This window comes from Dama dama, chromosome 5 (genome assembly GCF_033118175.1).
Source record: "Dama dama isolate Ldn47 chromosome 5, ASM3311817v1, whole genome shotgun sequence".
In the NCBI taxonomy this organism is placed as follows: Eukaryota; Metazoa; Chordata; class Mammalia; order Artiodactyla; family Cervidae; genus Dama; species Dama dama.
In genome coordinates, this window is record NC_083685.1 from 80,419,339 (window position 1) to 80,436,951 (window position 17,613).

Genomic DNA, 17,613 nt, shown 5'->3' on the forward strand with positions numbered 1-17,613 from the left:
TATAGTCGCACAACAGCATAAATGTATTTAATGCCACTGAATTATACAGCTAAAAATAATTAAGATACGTATATAAAAACTGTCAACACAAACAGATGGAGAAACATACCATGTTCATGGATTGGAAGAATCAATATTATCAAAATGGCTATTCTACTCAAAGCAATCTATAGATTCAATGCAATCCCTATCAAGCTACCAATGGTACTTTTCACAGAACTAGAACAAATAATCCCACAATTTGTATGGAAACACAAAAAACCTCAAATAGCCAAAGTAATCTTGAGAAAGAAGAATGGAACTGGAGGAATCAACCTGCCTGACTTCAGATTCTACTACAAAGCCACAGTCATCAAGACAGTATGGTACTGGCACAAAGACAGAAATATAGATCAGTGGAACAGAATAGAAAGCCCAGAGATAAATCCACGAACCTATGGACACCTTATCTTTGACAAAGGAGGCAAGGATATACAATGGAAAAAAGACAACCTCTTTAACAAGTGGTGCTGGGAAAACTGGTCAACCACTTGTAAAAGAATGAAACTAGAACACTTTCTAATACCATACACAAAAATAAACTCAAAATGGATTAAAGATCTAAATGTAAGAACAGAAACTATAAAACTCTTGGAGGAAAACATAGGCAAAACACTCTCCGACATGAATCACAGCAGGATCCTCTATGACCCACCTCCCAGAATATTGGAAATAAAAGTAAAAAGAAACAAATGGGACCTAATGAAATTTAAAAGCTTTTGCACAACAAAGGAAACTATAAGTAAGGTGAAAAGACAGCCCTCAGATTGGGAGAAAATAATAGCAAATGAAGCAACAGACAAAGGATTAATCTCAAAAATATACAAGCAACTCCTGAAGCTCAATTCCAGAAAAATAAATGACCCAATCAAAAAATGGGCCAAAGAACTAAACAGACATTTCTCCAAAGAAGACATACAGATGGCTAACAAACACATGAAAAGATGCTCAACATCACTCATTATTAGAGAAATGCAAATCAAAACCACAATGAGGTACCATTACACGCCAGTCAGGATGGCTGTTATCCAAAAGTCTACAAGCAATAAATGCTGGAGAGGGTGTGGAGAAAAGGGAACCCTCTTACACTGTTGGTGGGAATGCAAACTAGTACAGCCACTATGGAGAACAGTGTGGAGATTTCTTAAAAAACTGGAAATAGAACTGCCATATGACCCAGCAATCCCACTTCTGGGCATACACACTGAGGAAACCAGATCTGAAAGAGACACGTGCACCCCAATGTTCTTCGCAGCACTGTTTATAATAGCCAGGACATGGAAGCAACCTAGATGCCCATCAGCAGATGAATGGATAAGGAAGCTGTGGTACATACACCATGGAATATTACTCAGCCGTTAAAAAGAATTCATTTGAATCAGTTCTAATGAGATGGATGAAACTGGAGCCCATTATACAGAGTGAAGTAAGCCAGAAAGATAAAGATCATTACAGCATACTAACACATATATATGGAATTTAGAAAGACGGTAATGATAACCCTATATGCAAAACAGAAAAAGAGACACAGATATACAGAACAGACTTTTGGACTCTGTGGGAGAAGGTGAGGGTGGGATGTTTCGAGAGAACAGCATGTATATTATCTATAGTGAAACAGATCACCAGCCCAGGTTGGATGCATGAGACAACTGCTTGGGCCTGGTGCACTGGGAAGACCCAGAGGAATCGGGTGGAGAGGGAGGTGGGAGGGGGGATTGGGATGGGGAATACATGTAACTCCATGGCTGATTCATGTCAACGTATGACAAAACCCACTACAATATTGTAAAGTAATTAGCCTCCAACTAATAAAAATAAATGAAAAAAAAAAAGAAAAAAAAAACCGTGAACAGAATAAATCCTAGAAGTATTTTCACAAGAAAAAAACATTTTTTAAATTTTGTATATATGAGAGGATGGATGTTCACTAAACTCATCGTGGTAATCACTTCTTGATGTAAGCCAAATCATTATTCTATACACCTTAAATTTATACAGTTCTGTAGATTAATTACATCTCAATAAAACTAGAAGAAAAAAGGAGAGAAAAATGATAAATATAAAGGACTCTTTTTTTTTCTCAAAAAAAAAAAAAAAAAAAAGTTGATAGTAAACTTTACGTTATTAATGTATATATTTCACCACCAAAAAAACCCAGGTTAAAAAAAGCAGATATGTTTAAGAAAAGGAAAACAAGACACAGATGTCAAACTCCTGCCTGATTCCACCACCCCTCCAGGAACCACCCAATTTATTATGACGCTTCTCGAAGGAGCCGAGCAGTCATGCTCTGGTTTCCCACCTCATTCGCTTCTGCTATAGCCCTCCATGGGAATGGTTCCAAAAAGGCCCATCCACCCTTCATCTTGATGCCTCTCAATGACAGACAACCACTCCATCTTTTTTGAGATGCATTAAAAAAAAAAAATTTTTTTTTGAGATTTCATTTCTTCTGTTGTTCTCTACCTTAATGACTGCTCTTTTCAACTTCCTTAGCTAGATTCCCTAACAGGCCTTTAAATGTTTAAGTGCCCAGAACCAAAACTTCTCTTTTCCCTTCATACTTGATCCCTGGTTTTAAACAACATCTGACACTGCTGACTCCCAACTGCTTATATCCAGCTTTACCCTCATATGCTTCAGATTTACGAAAGCATTCAACTGCCTATGAGATATTTTACTAGATCTAGCAGACATCTCAAACCAAACATATTTTTAAAAAAATTCCTGACATGATGCCCCTATGTCCCACCATCCCCACACCTGCTTCTTCCTATTTAACTTGCATCTCAATTAATGATACCAGCAGTCACTAAGTTGCTTAGACCAAACAGTTAAACATCATTCTTAGTTTTTCTGTTTTCCTAAACCCTTTCTTACCAGGTTTGTGGCAAAGAACTGAGCTCTCATGGTTTAAAATATCCACTGTATGTAACAGATGAACTTCTCTCCTGTGTATCTAGAGTGGTACTAGTTATATATCATCCTTGGGAGACTGGAACCTCAGTAAAGAAAGGCTGCTAGACTCTGGGCAAGTCCAGTGCAGAAACTCTGGAATAAGTCAGTATCTCATACAAGCTATTGTTATAGGCTGTGAACTGGCCTCACAACTTGCACTCTCAATCCTTTTCAGACCCTTCTCCACACAACAAAGCAATCTTTGTTTTACAAGTATATCAGATCATAAACACCCCTCTGATTTTTATTGTCTAGAGACTTCCCGCCAAAATCAGAATAAAACTCAAACTGGTTACTGAGGTCTTATAAGACCCTATGTGATCTAATAGAGAAGGAAACAGCAACCCACTCCAGTATTCTTGTCTGGGAAATCCCACAGAGGAGCCTGGCGGGCTACAGTCCATGGGGTCGCGAAAGTGTCAAGACACAACTGAGCGACTGAGCCCGTGCCTGATCTAGATCCTCTCTCTCTGACGTACCTCCTGTTGCTCTCGCTTCTCCTCAGTTCACCACGTTCAGCCAAACTGGTCTTCCTTCAGCCTTCAGACATGTAGAGCGAATCCTGTATACGTGACTTTGCATTTTCTGTTCTGTTCACCGTGAAGAATGCTTCCCCCCGACCTCCACAAGGCTCCCACTCCTCAACCTTCAGATGTCAGTTCAACGCTCGCCTCCTGAGGGACTTTCTGACGACCCTGACTAAAACAGCTCACTCCTCACTCTGCCCACCCCACTCCTCTGCTGTGGACTTCAAAGGACTTTTTATCAACTGAAATAATCTTTACCTGTCTACACATTTTAATGCCCAATTCCTATCACACGAGTAATGAATGCAGGATTCATGAGAGTAAAGATTCTGTCTTATTTCTTGCCCAGTACAGAATAAGCAATCAAGAAATGTTAACTCTGTTGTATAGCAGAAAATATACAAAGTCAGTTTTGGATGGGAGAAAAAACTGTATGTATTTGTAGTCCTAATTAACACTGAGGGAGATATTTAAATATTATTATTCTGTACTTTGGCCCCCGCATGCAAAGAGTTGACTCGTTGGAAAAGACCCTGATGCTGGGAGGGATTGGGGGCAGGAGAAGGGGACGACAGAGGATGAGATGGTTGGATGGCATCACCGACTCGATGGACATGGGTTTGAGTAAACTCCGGGAGTTGGTGATGGACAGGGTGGTGGGGCGTATTGCGATTCATGGGGTCGCAAAGAGTCAGACACGACTGAGCAACTGAACTGAACTGAACTGATTCTGAAAATATCCTCTCCTCGAGTTTCCCAAAAGACACATGGAAAAATAAAACTAAGAGGATCTTTTTCACTTACAGTTTCGTATGTAACAACTGGCAACTGATGACTTTGCCAAGAGCTCCATTCCCAATTCCTGTAATCTGCTGGAGTTTTCAGTCCCACATGCGGCCAGAGCTGCCTGGTCAGCAGAAAGGAGGCTTGTAGGCATGTCTCCAGAAGCAGCATTGTTGCTTTTTATTTCTGAAAGTGTGTTCTTTACATCAGTTTTCATACATCGAACTTCAGCCATTTGAGTTTTGAGTCTTTTTAGCATCTTTAAATCAGAGGGAACTCGCCACATTGCCTGCTGCTTCCGTTGGTCTTTATCTTTTCGAGAATACGATGCTGCAGAGAGAAAGTAACAAGTCATGTTAACACAGACCTCAACATTCACGAAACCATTCTGTACTGTGAATATAGGCAAATTTGAGGTGCAAGTAACCTAAAGCTCTTTAGGTGGTACCAACAATAAAAGCATGCATTAAATTCAATTAATGAAAACAGATACAAGTATCCTAACTCTATTCACACCTACAAAGTTAAAATCTGGGTCACATTTAGTTGTTGTTGAGTCATTCAGTCTTGTCCGGCTCTTTGTGACCCCATGGACTGCAGTACGCCAGGCTTCCCTGGCCATCACAAACTCCCAGAGTTTACTCAAACTCATGTCCATTGAGTCGGTGATGCCATTCAACCATCTCATCCTGTCGTCCCCTTCTCCTCCCGCCTTCAATCTTTCCCAGTATCAGGATCTTTTCCAATGAGTCAGGTCTTCCAATTAGGTGCCAAAGTATTGGAGCTTCAGCTTCAGCATCAGTCCTTCCAATGAATATTTAAGGGTTGATTTCCTGTAGGGTTGACTGGTTGGATCTCCTCGTAGTCCAAGGGACTCTCAAGAGTTTTCTCCCACACCACAGTTCAAAAGCATCAATTCTTCAGTGCTCAGCCTTCTTGATGGTCCCACTCTCACATCTGTATATGACTACTAGGAAAACCATAGCTTTGACTACACATACCTTTGCTGGCAAAGTGATGTCTTTGCTTTCTAAATACGCTGTCTAGATTTGGCAAAGCTTTACTTCCAAGGAGCATCTTTTAATTTCATGGCTGCAGTCACTGTTTGTACTGATTTTGAAGCCCAAGAAAATAAAATCTGTTGCCACTTTTTGCCCATCTATTTGCCATGAAGGGATGGAATCAGATACCGCGATCTTAAGTTTTTTTAATCTTTAGTTTTAAGCCAGCTTTTTTACTCTCTTCTATCATCCTCATCAAGAGGCTCTTTAGTTCCTCTTCACTTTCTGCCATTAGAGTGGGATCATCTGCATATCCATAGTTACTGATATTTCTCCCAGCAATCTTGATTCCAGCTTGTGAGTCATCCAGTCTGGCAATGTGCATGAGGTACTCGGCACATAAGTTAAATAAGCAGGGTGACAATATACAGCCTTGACACTCTTTCCCAATTTGGAACCAGTCTGTTGTTCCATGTCCCGTTCTCACTGTTGCTTCTTGACCTGCATACAGGTTTCTCAGAAGGCAGGTAAGATAACCTGGTATACCTATTTCTTGAAAAATTTTTCAGTTTGTTGTGATCCACACAGTGAAAGGTTTTAGCCTGCTCAATGAAGCAGAAGTAGATGTTTTTATGGAATTCTCTTGCCTTTTCTATGATTAAACAGTTGTTGGCAATTTGATCTCTGGTTCCCCTGCCTTTGATCTCTGGTTCCAGCCTGTACATCTGGAACTTCTTGGTTCATGTATTGTTGAAGACTACCTTGAAGAATTTTGAGCATTACCTTGCTAGCATCTGAAATGAGCGCAACTGTATGGTAGTTTGAACATTCTGTGACATTGCCTTTCTTTGGGATTGGAATGAAAACTGACCTTTTCCAGTCCTGTGGCCTCTGCCGAGTTTTCCAAATTTGCTGGCATATTGAGGGCAGCACTTTGTCAGCATCATCTTTTAGAATCTGAAATAGCTCAGCTGGAATTCCATCACCTCCACTAGCTTTGTTCATAGTAATGCTTCCTAAGGCCCACTTGACTTCATATTCCAGGATGTCTGAAACTAGGTCAGTGACCACACCATTGTGTTTATCTGGGTCATTAAGGACTTTTTTGTATAGTTCTTCTGTGTATTCTTGCCACCTTCTCTTAATCTCTTCTGCTTCTGTTAGGTCCTTGCCATTTCTGTTCTTCATCTGTGCCCATCTTTACATAACATTTTCCCTTGGGATCTCTAATTTTCTTGAAGAGATCTGTAGTCTTTCCCATTCTATTGTTTTTCTCTATTTCTTCACATTTTAATTACTCAAATCTGAATTATACATTTAACTCTAAAAATTTTAAAAGCTGCCACACTGCCTGTGCTTTCTTTTTTGTATTTATTCACTTTTCTCAAATTTTCTATACTGAGCTTTTAGTATATTCACACACACACAAAAAAAACCTAGAAGCCAAACACTTGGTCAAATATGTTATACACAGTATATAAAATATATAGTCTAACTCATACCCTGCTCACACACTGCAACAATCTACTGCCATAAGAGGGGGAAAAGGCAGACACTGCTGCCATTCCCCCAATTCTACCATGCCTGCAGAACCCAGACTGTGTTTAGGTGTTAAGCAGGTCAGCACTGCTCAGGGCAGTGAAAGCTGTCCTTTGCTTGGCCCCAGAGGATATGAGCCTACAACTAGTCTAAGCTTATTCCTCTTGGAGCATTTAGAGTGGGCACATGACTAAGAATTTCAGCCAAAGTTGGGAGAAGGGAGAGAGAGCCTCCATTCTGACTGGGAGATTTTATTATGTTGGGGATACAGCTAAAAGTAGAGGAGCTTAATTCAAACCAAGGAGTCTGCCTCCAGTCTCAATAACTTTGTGATCTTAATAACTTTGCTCTCCAGCATCACAAGAATAGGTCTTTTACATCCCATCTTTTCTTTCCTGCTAGTGACACATTCCTGTGAATAAATGATGCCTGAAACTGTGGCAGTCATCTTAACGCCACGCCAGAAGAGGCAAGAGAACTGCAGGGAGACCATCCTTTGTCCTGCCTTTAAATACCTGATGCACATGGAATCACTAACCTCCAGATGTAATATGTATAACAAAGTGCCTTTATTACTATTAGTTAAGCCACGATTAGCATGATTTCGCTACTTGCAGCTGAAAGCATTCACAGTGGACTATTAGGAGAGATTTTGGAAACCCAGGATTTGGTCTCAGATCAACCATTTAGTTTCTGTAATGTTCTTTAAATCAGAAGATTTATTCATTTATTCATTTGGAAAATGAATTAGTTTCTGTAATGTTCTTTAAATCAGAAGATTTATTCATTTATTCATTTGGAAAATGAAGACAATAACATATATTGTGACAGGGCTGTCCTGAGGCTCAGGAGATCCAGTCTATGAAAGCACTGCACAGCATAGCTCCCACTCAACCCACTGTCCACAAAAGTATCACGGCAGTTTTTAAAACCCAAATCAGATGTTACATTCCTGCTTAGAATCACCGAGGAAACATTAGTAGAGTACACAGGCCCTACATTATCTGACCCCACCTCCACTCTCCATGGCTTTACGCTCTGCCTCGAGGTAGCTCAGTGCACCCCAGTCCTGCAGCTCTGACCTGCAGCCATGCCCTGTCCTCACGCTTTTCACATGTCCTCTTCCCTCTGCTCTCTCTCTAACTCAAACTTACCAGGTCAGATCAGAAATGTCTCCTTCTTCAAGCACCTAAACCCACCAAATGCTCCCCTCCTTTCAAATCAATTCTTACCTAATTTTGTAGAGCACATTATATTACAGTAAGGAAGACAGACACGTAGAATGTGAACAACTTAAGAGGCTGAGGTTACATCTTAGTGAGCTTTGCATTCTAGGACATGCAGCCTATGGCACAAAATACTCAAAATGTTTTGCTAAATAAAACCTTTGTGGCTGTCATCTCCCACCCTACATCTACCTGGACTTAAATAGGAAACCCTGTATTAACCCACATGATTAGCTTATTATTACCAGAAACTGACAAGAATTGTTAAAAGTAAGAAGCCCAAATGGGAAAATACAAAATAGATTTAAACCTCCATTAATAAGTCAATAAACAATTACTGAGTTTGTTTCAAATGCTAAGCACTGGGCTAGGCAGGAGACACAAAAGTGAACAGGACAAACACCCAGCCTTTGTTCTCACAGAGCTCACAGTCCCACTGTGAAAAAATGAAAATCCATTCCAGTACTGCGTGGTAAGTGCCAGACAGGAGAGTGTAAAAACGCTATGGAATCTTATACCACGGGACCCTGACAAGGATACTCACTGCACTGAGGATGAGAAGTCTTCCTGAATTTGTCAAGTGATAAGGTTAACAGCATTGAGAGTTTCATCTGTAACGCTCACTCACCTCTTCCAAGAATGACAGTTATCTACAGCTCCTCCTGCAGACTTCAGTATGTCACTGCCCCCACCCTTCTCCTGGTAAGCTAAGCTACTTAAGAGCACTCCTGTTGTTTAGTTACTAAGTTGTGTCTTTTGCAACCCCATGGACTGTAGAGCACCAGGCTCTCTGTCCAAGGGATTTCCTAGGCAAGAATACCGGAGTGGGTTACCATTTCCTCCTCCAGGGGATCTTCTCGATTCAGGGATTGAACTCGCACCTCCTGTGTTGGTGGGTGGATTCTTTACCACTGAGCCATCTGGGAAGTCCTCTTTACCACATTACAATTAGTTGCCAAGCCCCATAAATTCTACCTCCACAAGCATAACTCTTTGCTCTAAGTAAACTACTTCTCCATTGCCCAGGTTAATCTGTTCCCTAGATGTTTAAAGTAATTTTTATAATGCCAAAAGATCCTGAAGATCTTATCCCAGCTCCACACATTATAATGACTGAGAAAATACACAGAAATGTATGAATTTGTCCTCTCATACTGGGAATGACAAATAAACATCTACAACTGTATCCCGATTAAATTTCCCTTTCTGATAGTTTTCTTAACACTGCAAGCTTTCTAAAATATAGTTTGAATCAAACTATTCCTAAACTGAAACAATGGTTACCCACTGTTCACTATGAATAAATTCCTCAGGCAAGCCTTTCACAGAACAGATTCAACTTGCCTTTCTATTTACCACTGCGTGTACCTCGAAATCTGGTTCAGCCACACTATCTGTTGTTCATACCCTGATGCCCCTTATGATGTCCCTTTTATGAAACAGTGGTTAAGAACAAAACCTGGAGTGAGCCTGATACGTGACAGGTGTTCACTATAAACAACTCTATGCCAACAAATTTGACAACCTAGATGTAACAGACCAACTCCGTGAAAGGCAATCTGCCAAAACTCACAGAAGGAAAAATACACTATATGAATAGGCCTGTATATACTAAAGAAATTCAGTCAGTAACTATATCTTTCCAAAACAGAAAGCATCTGGCCTGAATGGATCCACTGGTGAATTCTACCAAACATTTAACGATGAAATTATAAAATTCTCTACAGTCCCCACAAGAAGCAGAGGGAATACTTCCTTACTGAATCTATGAGGCCAGCATCACTCTAGTATCAAAGTCAGACATACATTACAAGAAAACTACAGACCAGTATCTCTGACGAACACAGATACCAAAAACCCTCAATAAAATATTAGCAGACTGAATTAAACAATATATTTAAAACACCATACATGACAACCAAATGGGATTTATCCCAGGTATGCAAGGCTTGTTCAATACTTGAAAATCATTTAATATAATCTATTTACATCATATAAATAGATGCAAAAAAAAAAAAAAAAAGCATTTCACAAAATCCAGCAACCATTCACAATAAAACCTCAGAATAGAGGGGAACTTTCTCAACTTGATAAAAGAATATCTATGGAAAATTTACAGCTAGTATTATACTTTCTGGTGAGAAAATTAAAAGCTTTCCCATCAAGATCAGGGGCATCTTTTCACCACTCCTTTCCAATCTCTACAGGAAGTTCTCGCTAATGCAATAAGACAAGAAAAGGAAATGAAAGTATACAGATTGAGAAGGAAAGAATATACAAAGAGTACAAAATGAACACTAAAATTCAAGCAAGCATTTTAATAAAAAGAAACCTGGATCTTTCTGCAATGTTAGCCTTAAATATCCTCTCACAGAAAGATTATTTTTCACTTGGCTTCCATGACTCTCTTCTCTCTTCTCTCCAAAGGCTCTTCATCTGGCTCATCTTCCACACATGCAATAACAACAGATGTTCACCATAATTATGTTCCTAGCCCTTTCAAAGGATTTCTTGAAACTCATTCTTCTGCAATCTTACTCTCTTCGTTTTAATGACTTAGCATCACCTCTTGGCAAATAAATGCCTGTATTTCAGTTCTTAATTTTTAGCTATCTACTGAGCATCTCTACTGTGATATGGTACTTCAAACTCAATATGCTTAAATCCAAGCTTGTTCTTCCTCTCTATTTCATACCGCATCCTCCTTGTCATCGACTTTTTAATCATATTGATCTAAAACTCAATTCATTTCATTTATATTATCAATTTTAATAGAAAACTTTCAGAGAACAGAGATATCATTCTGTTTATGTAGTGTGCATTCTTTTCTCTGACACTGAATTTTTCAAAAACAGGATTTTACTTGTCTATAAAATATGCTATTCCTTGGACAACAATTTTTCAACCATAATTGTATTGTTGGATATTTTCAAAGAACTCTGATTGTTTTCTCTTTGGAATATACTCCTAAAAATGAAGTTACAGGATTAAAGGATAGAGGTATTTTACACCGACTACAAAATTTTCCTTCAAAAAGGTTAAAACAATGTATACATCCACCTGGAGAACCAGAAATTGTTTGTTTCACTAAGTCTTTGCAAACAACAATGGCTATAATTTAAGCACAATCTTTGCTAAAAGTTTTTTTTTTAAGGGTATTTGTTTGTTGATCACAAGAACTATGTGTAATTTTAATTTTCTCTTTATAATTTTCTACATTTTAACTTTCTACAATAAAAATGCCTCAGAAAAAAATTATATGCAATGTGATAAGTGCTATTTTGTAGGCACATAATACAAAATGCACTTGAATGACAGAAAAAGGCAACTGTTTCTTTACCTAATTGGAGACAGTCTTTCAAACTGAAGCCCCAGGCTTTCAGGAAGTATACTTTAGGAACAAAGAGAACTAAATACTCCAAGTTCTGATCTATCCTCCACCAGAGCAGCTCTATTTCTGTTTTCTACACTGAGGATCTGCCTTAAACTCCACCTGAATACTTTAGGAACAAAGAGAACTAAATACTCCAAGTTCTGATCTATCCTCCACCAGAGCAGCTCTATTTCTGTTTTCTACACTGAGGATCTGCCTTAAACTCCACCTGAAAAGTGAGTTCTGCTGCTGCAAAGAAGCACCAAAATCACTGTTCTAAATCACTGATTTGATTTGTAAAGTACTACTTTTTTTTTAGGAAGGTAGGAAAAATGTTCAGTTTATTTAGAAAGTTTTCCAACAAAAATGGTTTCTAAAATACGCCATTTAAAAGTAAATGCCTACCACTTCCCTGGTGGCACAGTGGATAGGAATCTGCCTGCCAATGCAGAGGATCTGGGTTAAACTCCTGGTTTGGGAGGATTCCACATGCTGTGGAGCAACTGAGGCCGTGCGCCACACTACTGAGCCTGCTTGCTGCAACTACTGAAGCCTGTGTGCCTACAACCTGTGCACCACCACTAGACAGTAGCCTCCACTCTGCAACTAGAAAGTAGCCCCTGATGCCCATAACTAGAGAAAGCCTGTGCACAACAACAAAGATCCAACACAACCAAATTTTAAAAAATAAAATTAAGTTTAAAAAAGAGAAAAGACTGTGTCTAAAGTTTAAAAAGTCCACATTTGACTATACATCTAAATTCACATAAGTGTATACATCATATTACAGTAACACAAATGTAATTTCTCTTTAACAAATAATTTTTTAAAAATACTGCTGCTAACTGGTATACATTTTTAGGCTACTGAATATCAAAGCATGAATAAACCTTCTTCTTTTTCTGTTTTTAATTAACACACAGTCCCACTTAGAAGTCAGGGTACTCATGAGGCCTGTGAAACTTTAAGTCCATTCACAAACGACAACTTTAATTCACATGGATCAAACTGCCCAGTAGTCACAATCTAAAAGGCAAATCATATAAAAACCTTCTTACAGGTACTTTGACATTATTTTTGTACAAAATACCTTTGAACAATAACAGAAAACTGATTTAATTGATATATTTTTATAAAATACAATGAAAAATCGATTTGTGACAGAAACATACCATGTTCCAACACTTAAGATATCTGAATTCAAATTTAAGAGTTCTTTTGGAGAAGCACAGAAAAAAGGAAAATTATTGTTCATATTTTACCTGTGGGCTGAAGTGAAGCAGGAGGCCGAGGCTGTAAGCCCCACAAATTTTCCATACTGCTCCGGTCCTTAAGGTCCAAGAGATGTATTAAAATTAAAGGATCGATGTCTAATAAACTACTGGTAGCAGCAGAGCACAAGTGTGCTCTTCTTGACATTCTGCTACTGGCACCCACATAGCCATGGTTACCACCTGCGAAAGAGATACAGAAAATGAAAGCTATATGTAATTGGACAAACTCAAGTATATGTAAAAGAAAAAAGTAAACTGGTTAATGTCGTTTGAATACTTGTCTATGGACCTATCTCTTAGGAGCTGGTGTTCATGATAAGAAACACAAAGAAACCATATCGCCAGAGAAGTGTACAAAGAACAGTGAATGACCACTGGCCTCATTACCATTCAAAATTCAGGAGTTATCCACAACCCCACACTGCGTGCATGCTCAGTCATGTCAGACTCTTCATGACTCCATGGACTATAGCTTGCCAGGAGCCTCTGTCCATGGAATTTTTCAGGCAAGAACACTGGATACTGGAGTAGGTTGCTATTTCCTCCTTCAGGGTAATCTTCCTGATCCAGGGATCAAACCCATGTCTCTTGCATCTCCTGCATTGGCAGGTGGATTCTTTACCACTATCGCCACCTGGGAAGCCCCATTCTAAACCCCAGAAATAAAAAGGTGAGAGCATGTACAATACATACAATTGGGGGATGAGGGTTAAGGAAAAGGAGAATGTATCTTATAACCCAGTGGTCTTGGATGAAAGTCAAGCCCCCTGGTATAACAGATCCCAAGGATCTAGACATCAAAATGGAATCTTCTGCAGGTCTAGGAACAGTAAAATACTCAGGTCATGACTGTCTGGCAAGACGTTTTTTCTAGTTTGATTAAATACTGAAGTACAATATGAATATTTTAGACTTAACCTGTTAATGACTGATACATAATATGACATCTGAGAACATGGTCATTCTGTATTACCTATATTGAACTAAAAAGCTCCTTAACCCAAGGAAACCATCTGACTTTTCTCCAGTGCCTAGTACAATGCCTAGCAAGTATTAGGTATGGAAATGTTGGTTAAAACTGACCTCCTTAAATAAAGTTATTTAAATATATTCCTAAAAAAACCCACAACATTAAAAAATGTTACATGCAAAGTCTTAAAGTAGATAATATAAAAATAACATGAAGTAATCAGGTCCTGACTATTCATGAGGGTGTTTCTAAAGAGATAGAGATGGATAGGGGGTACTTAGGAGAAAAGTTTATTATTCAGAAGCTTCAGGCCAGTTATTTACTTACATGTTTTTCATCTATATTCACACCCTCATGTCCTTACCTTCTACTTGTTTGTCCTTCCTCTTCTAAGGATTATCTCGTTGCCAATTTCTCTTTTAGCCTCTGTACACACCACTGCAACTCCTATTTTTTTTTTTTTGCAACTCCTATTTTAAAAGACAGAAAACTATTCCCTCTCCCCCTTCAAACTGTTCCTTAGCTCTTTTCCTTTACTAGGAAGTTCCCAAATCAGGCTGCATATAAGTCAGTTGGCGGAGTTTTTAAAATGACAGGTTCCTGGCCCTACTCTAGATGTACTTGAACGAGGATACTGGACTGGGATCCAGGACTTTTTCAAAAAGCTACTCAGGTGGTTCTATCATACAGTAAATAGGTTCATTAGTCCAGATTATGGTATTGATTGCCCAACTATCTGGTTCTTCAAAAACAAAAGCTATTTATCTCTCGTGCTAAATGGACCTCCAAGTACAGAGATGGGTGTTAACAGTCTTCTGTTTCTAACCACTCTTCCAGATCACTCACTACTCTCACCAATGAGCAAACTCCTTTCTGTTGTGGTTCAAGTCCTTTGGCTATTCCACCCCTCCTAGGTTCCCATCCTTCCACACACAGCAGTATCACATTTCATCCAAAGGCACCAGAGAGTTTAGCATCTATCTCAGTTTCCTGAGAGTCAGCACCACCATTAACCTGGGTGAGTGTGTGCATGTCTGTCTCATACAGCCTAGTTGCATGAGCGCATGCTCAGTTGGTTCAGTCGTGTCTGACTGTTTGCAACCCCATGAACTGTAGTCCACCAGGCTCGTCTGTCCAGGGGATTTTCCTAACCCAGGGACTGAACCTGCACTTCCAGCACCACAGGGAGGAGTCTTTACTGCTGAGCCATCAGGGAAGTCCATAAAGCCTAGTGAATGATCACAAATTAATAGCACCCCAAGATTCTTCCATGCCTCCTAAAATTGCTCACTTACCCTCCTCCCCAAAGGTAACTTCCATCCGGAGTAAAACACCATATATTAGTTTGCCTGTTTTTGAACCTTTTTTAAATGCAATGATGCAGCTATATTCTTACATTCTGCTTTTTTGCTCAATATTATATTCATGAGATTCATCTATATTGCTATATATAGCAGCTTATTCATTTTCATTATTTCTGTGCAGCGCTATAAAATATGAATATATAAAACTACTTTATTTCTATTAGGAAAGAATTTGGGTTGCTTTTTGCTACTAGAAATAAAGCTGCTGCTAAGTCACTTCAGTCGTGTCCGACTCTGTGTGATCCCATAGACGTCAGCCCACCAGGCTCCCCCATCCCTGGGATTCTCCAGGCAAGAACACTGGAGTGGGTTGTCATTTCCTTCTCCAATGTGTAAAAGTGAAAAGTGAAAGTGAAGTCGCTCAGTTGTGTCCGACTCTTAGCAACCCTATGGACCACAGCCTACCAGGCTCCTCCACCCGTGGGATTTTCCAGGCAAGAGTACTGGAGTGGGGTGCCATTGCCTTCTCCGAGAAATAAAGCTACTGAAATTATAAGCAGAAAACTGCTCCTGAACTTCACATGAGGGAAAAAAAAAACTCATAAAAAAGCAAATAGATGCTCTCTTCGTAAGCCAAGCCAGATTAAGCCTGCTAAAATGTCACACTAATCTATCTGAGCTCTTGATTTTACTACAGTGCTTGTATGTAATAGCAAAACATTTGAGGTCCTACACAGTCTAGACTCAAACTACCTTTCCAGTCTTCTCTAGTTTTTCACATTCTTTACTTTGCTAAAAATTACATTTACTTTTAAAAAATTAAAAACACAAGAAAACAAAACCACCTAAAAAAGAACAATACTGCTTTAAATTATCTTGTAAAACTCAACTGGCAAAACCAGCTCCCGTTCTGTTGAAAGTGGAAAAGTCATAGGATGTGTATATTTAGCTTTACCTATACTGCCCAACAGTTTTCTAAAGTAGAGTTATCCAATTATCATTCCTACCAGCAAGCTATGAGAGTTTCCATCTCTCCACATGCTTTCAACATTTAGTACTGCCAGTTTAAAAAGTATTAGCCATTACAGTGGATATTCAATGGTATCATAATGTGGATTTTATCTGGCATTTCCTGAAAAAGAATGAAGGAAAATGAACAGAGTCTCAGAGACCTGTGAAATCCCACCAAGTGTACCAACATACACATAATGGGAGTTAGAGAGGAGGAGAAAGAATATTATTCAAAGAAAAATGGGTAAAAATTCCCTACTTATAATGAAAACTATTCATGTAAACATCCAAAAAACTCAACTCAAGAAACTTCATGAAGGATAAACAAACTCAATAGCACCACAACTTGCATTTATTTGACAAAAACAGTGAAAAAAATGTGTACTGGTCATCTAGATAAGACTCCTTTGTGAAGTGTCTATTCTTGTCTTTTGCTTTTTGTTTTTTTTTTTAAACTAAAGAGATTGTCATCTTTTTCTGATTGATTTGTAGAAATTCTTTACATATTATGGGTGAATCTTGCAAATAATATTTTAATTAGTTCATTAATTTCAATGAACAAAAACTATGACTCCTATTTTTAAAAATCTTTTTAAAATGATTTTTTAGTTTGGGGGCTGTACTGGGTCTTCATTGTTGTGAGAGCTTTTTCCTAGCTGTGGCGAGGAGTTACTCTCTGTTTTGCAGTGCATAGGCTTCTGACTGTGGTGGCTTCTCTTGCAGAGCATGGGCTCTAGGGCACAGGCTTCAGTCGTTGTGGTCATGGGCTCAGCAGTTGCAGCTCCTGGGCTCTAGAGCATAGGTTCCATAGTTGTGGAGCATGGGCGTAGTAATTTGCCAAAGACCAGGAATTGAACCCACGTCTCCTGCATGGGCAGGTGATTCTTTACCACTGAGCCACCAGGGAAGCCCTGATGATGCTTATTCTTGAAAAAAACAATGCATATTACTACACAGACTCACACCTGTGGTCTTCCAAGCAGCCAGTTACGTGGGTCTGGAGATCATAACATGGCAGTCCCACCAGCCCATCAACACCAACATGGATCACACTGAATATATTATCCTCTGCTCTGAGACTCACTAGCTTATGGAATGAGGCCCAAACTAGGGACCTTAAGGAATCACCCCCACACTGCCACCGACTCCAACCATCCAGTAAGACACTCCCAAGTCATACAGAGTCTTACTTAACATCTCTCAAAAGGTTTCTTCTTCTCTGCCTCTACTATTCTTGCCTTATTTGGGGCCCTCAAACTTTCCTTCCTGGAATATTGAGGTAGTTTCCTTTTATTTTTTTGGCTACACTATGCAGCTTGTGGGATCTTCGTTTACCAACCAGGGGTCAAACCCATGCTCTCATCAGTGAAAGCATGGAGTTCTAACCACTGGACTCCCACAGAATTTTCACAGTAGTATCCAATCTTATCTCATCCACCTTTAACCCATTTTTCACTATATAGACAATCTGATCACATTCACTCTTAAAGACCTTTAGTGGTTCTACAGAATAAAAGATCAAGCTCCTTTGTCAGGCAAATAAGACTTTCCATTACCTGATCTTGTAACGTGATGGACCTGGAGGGTATTATGCTAAACGAAATA

The 17,613-nt window shown here is 39.2% G+C and overlaps 1 protein-coding gene across 3 annotated transcripts in view; it reads right to left on the minus strand.

The window, feature by feature from the left end:
• Nucleotides 1-17,613, minus strand: part of TRIM37 (tripartite motif containing 37) — a 139,132-nt gene that overhangs the window by 37,764 nt on the left and 83,755 nt on the right. For all 3 annotated transcript variants that reach the window (XM_061142644.1, XM_061142645.1, XM_061142643.1), the window contains exons 18-19: nt 12,712-12,903; nt 4,332-4,640 (exon numbers count right to left, since the gene is read on the minus strand). In XM_061142644.1, coding sequence (XP_060998627.1) covers nt 4,332-4,640; nt 12,712-12,903 — 501 coding nt within the window. The remainder of the gene's footprint in view (nt 1-4,331; nt 4,641-12,711; nt 12,904-17,613) is intronic.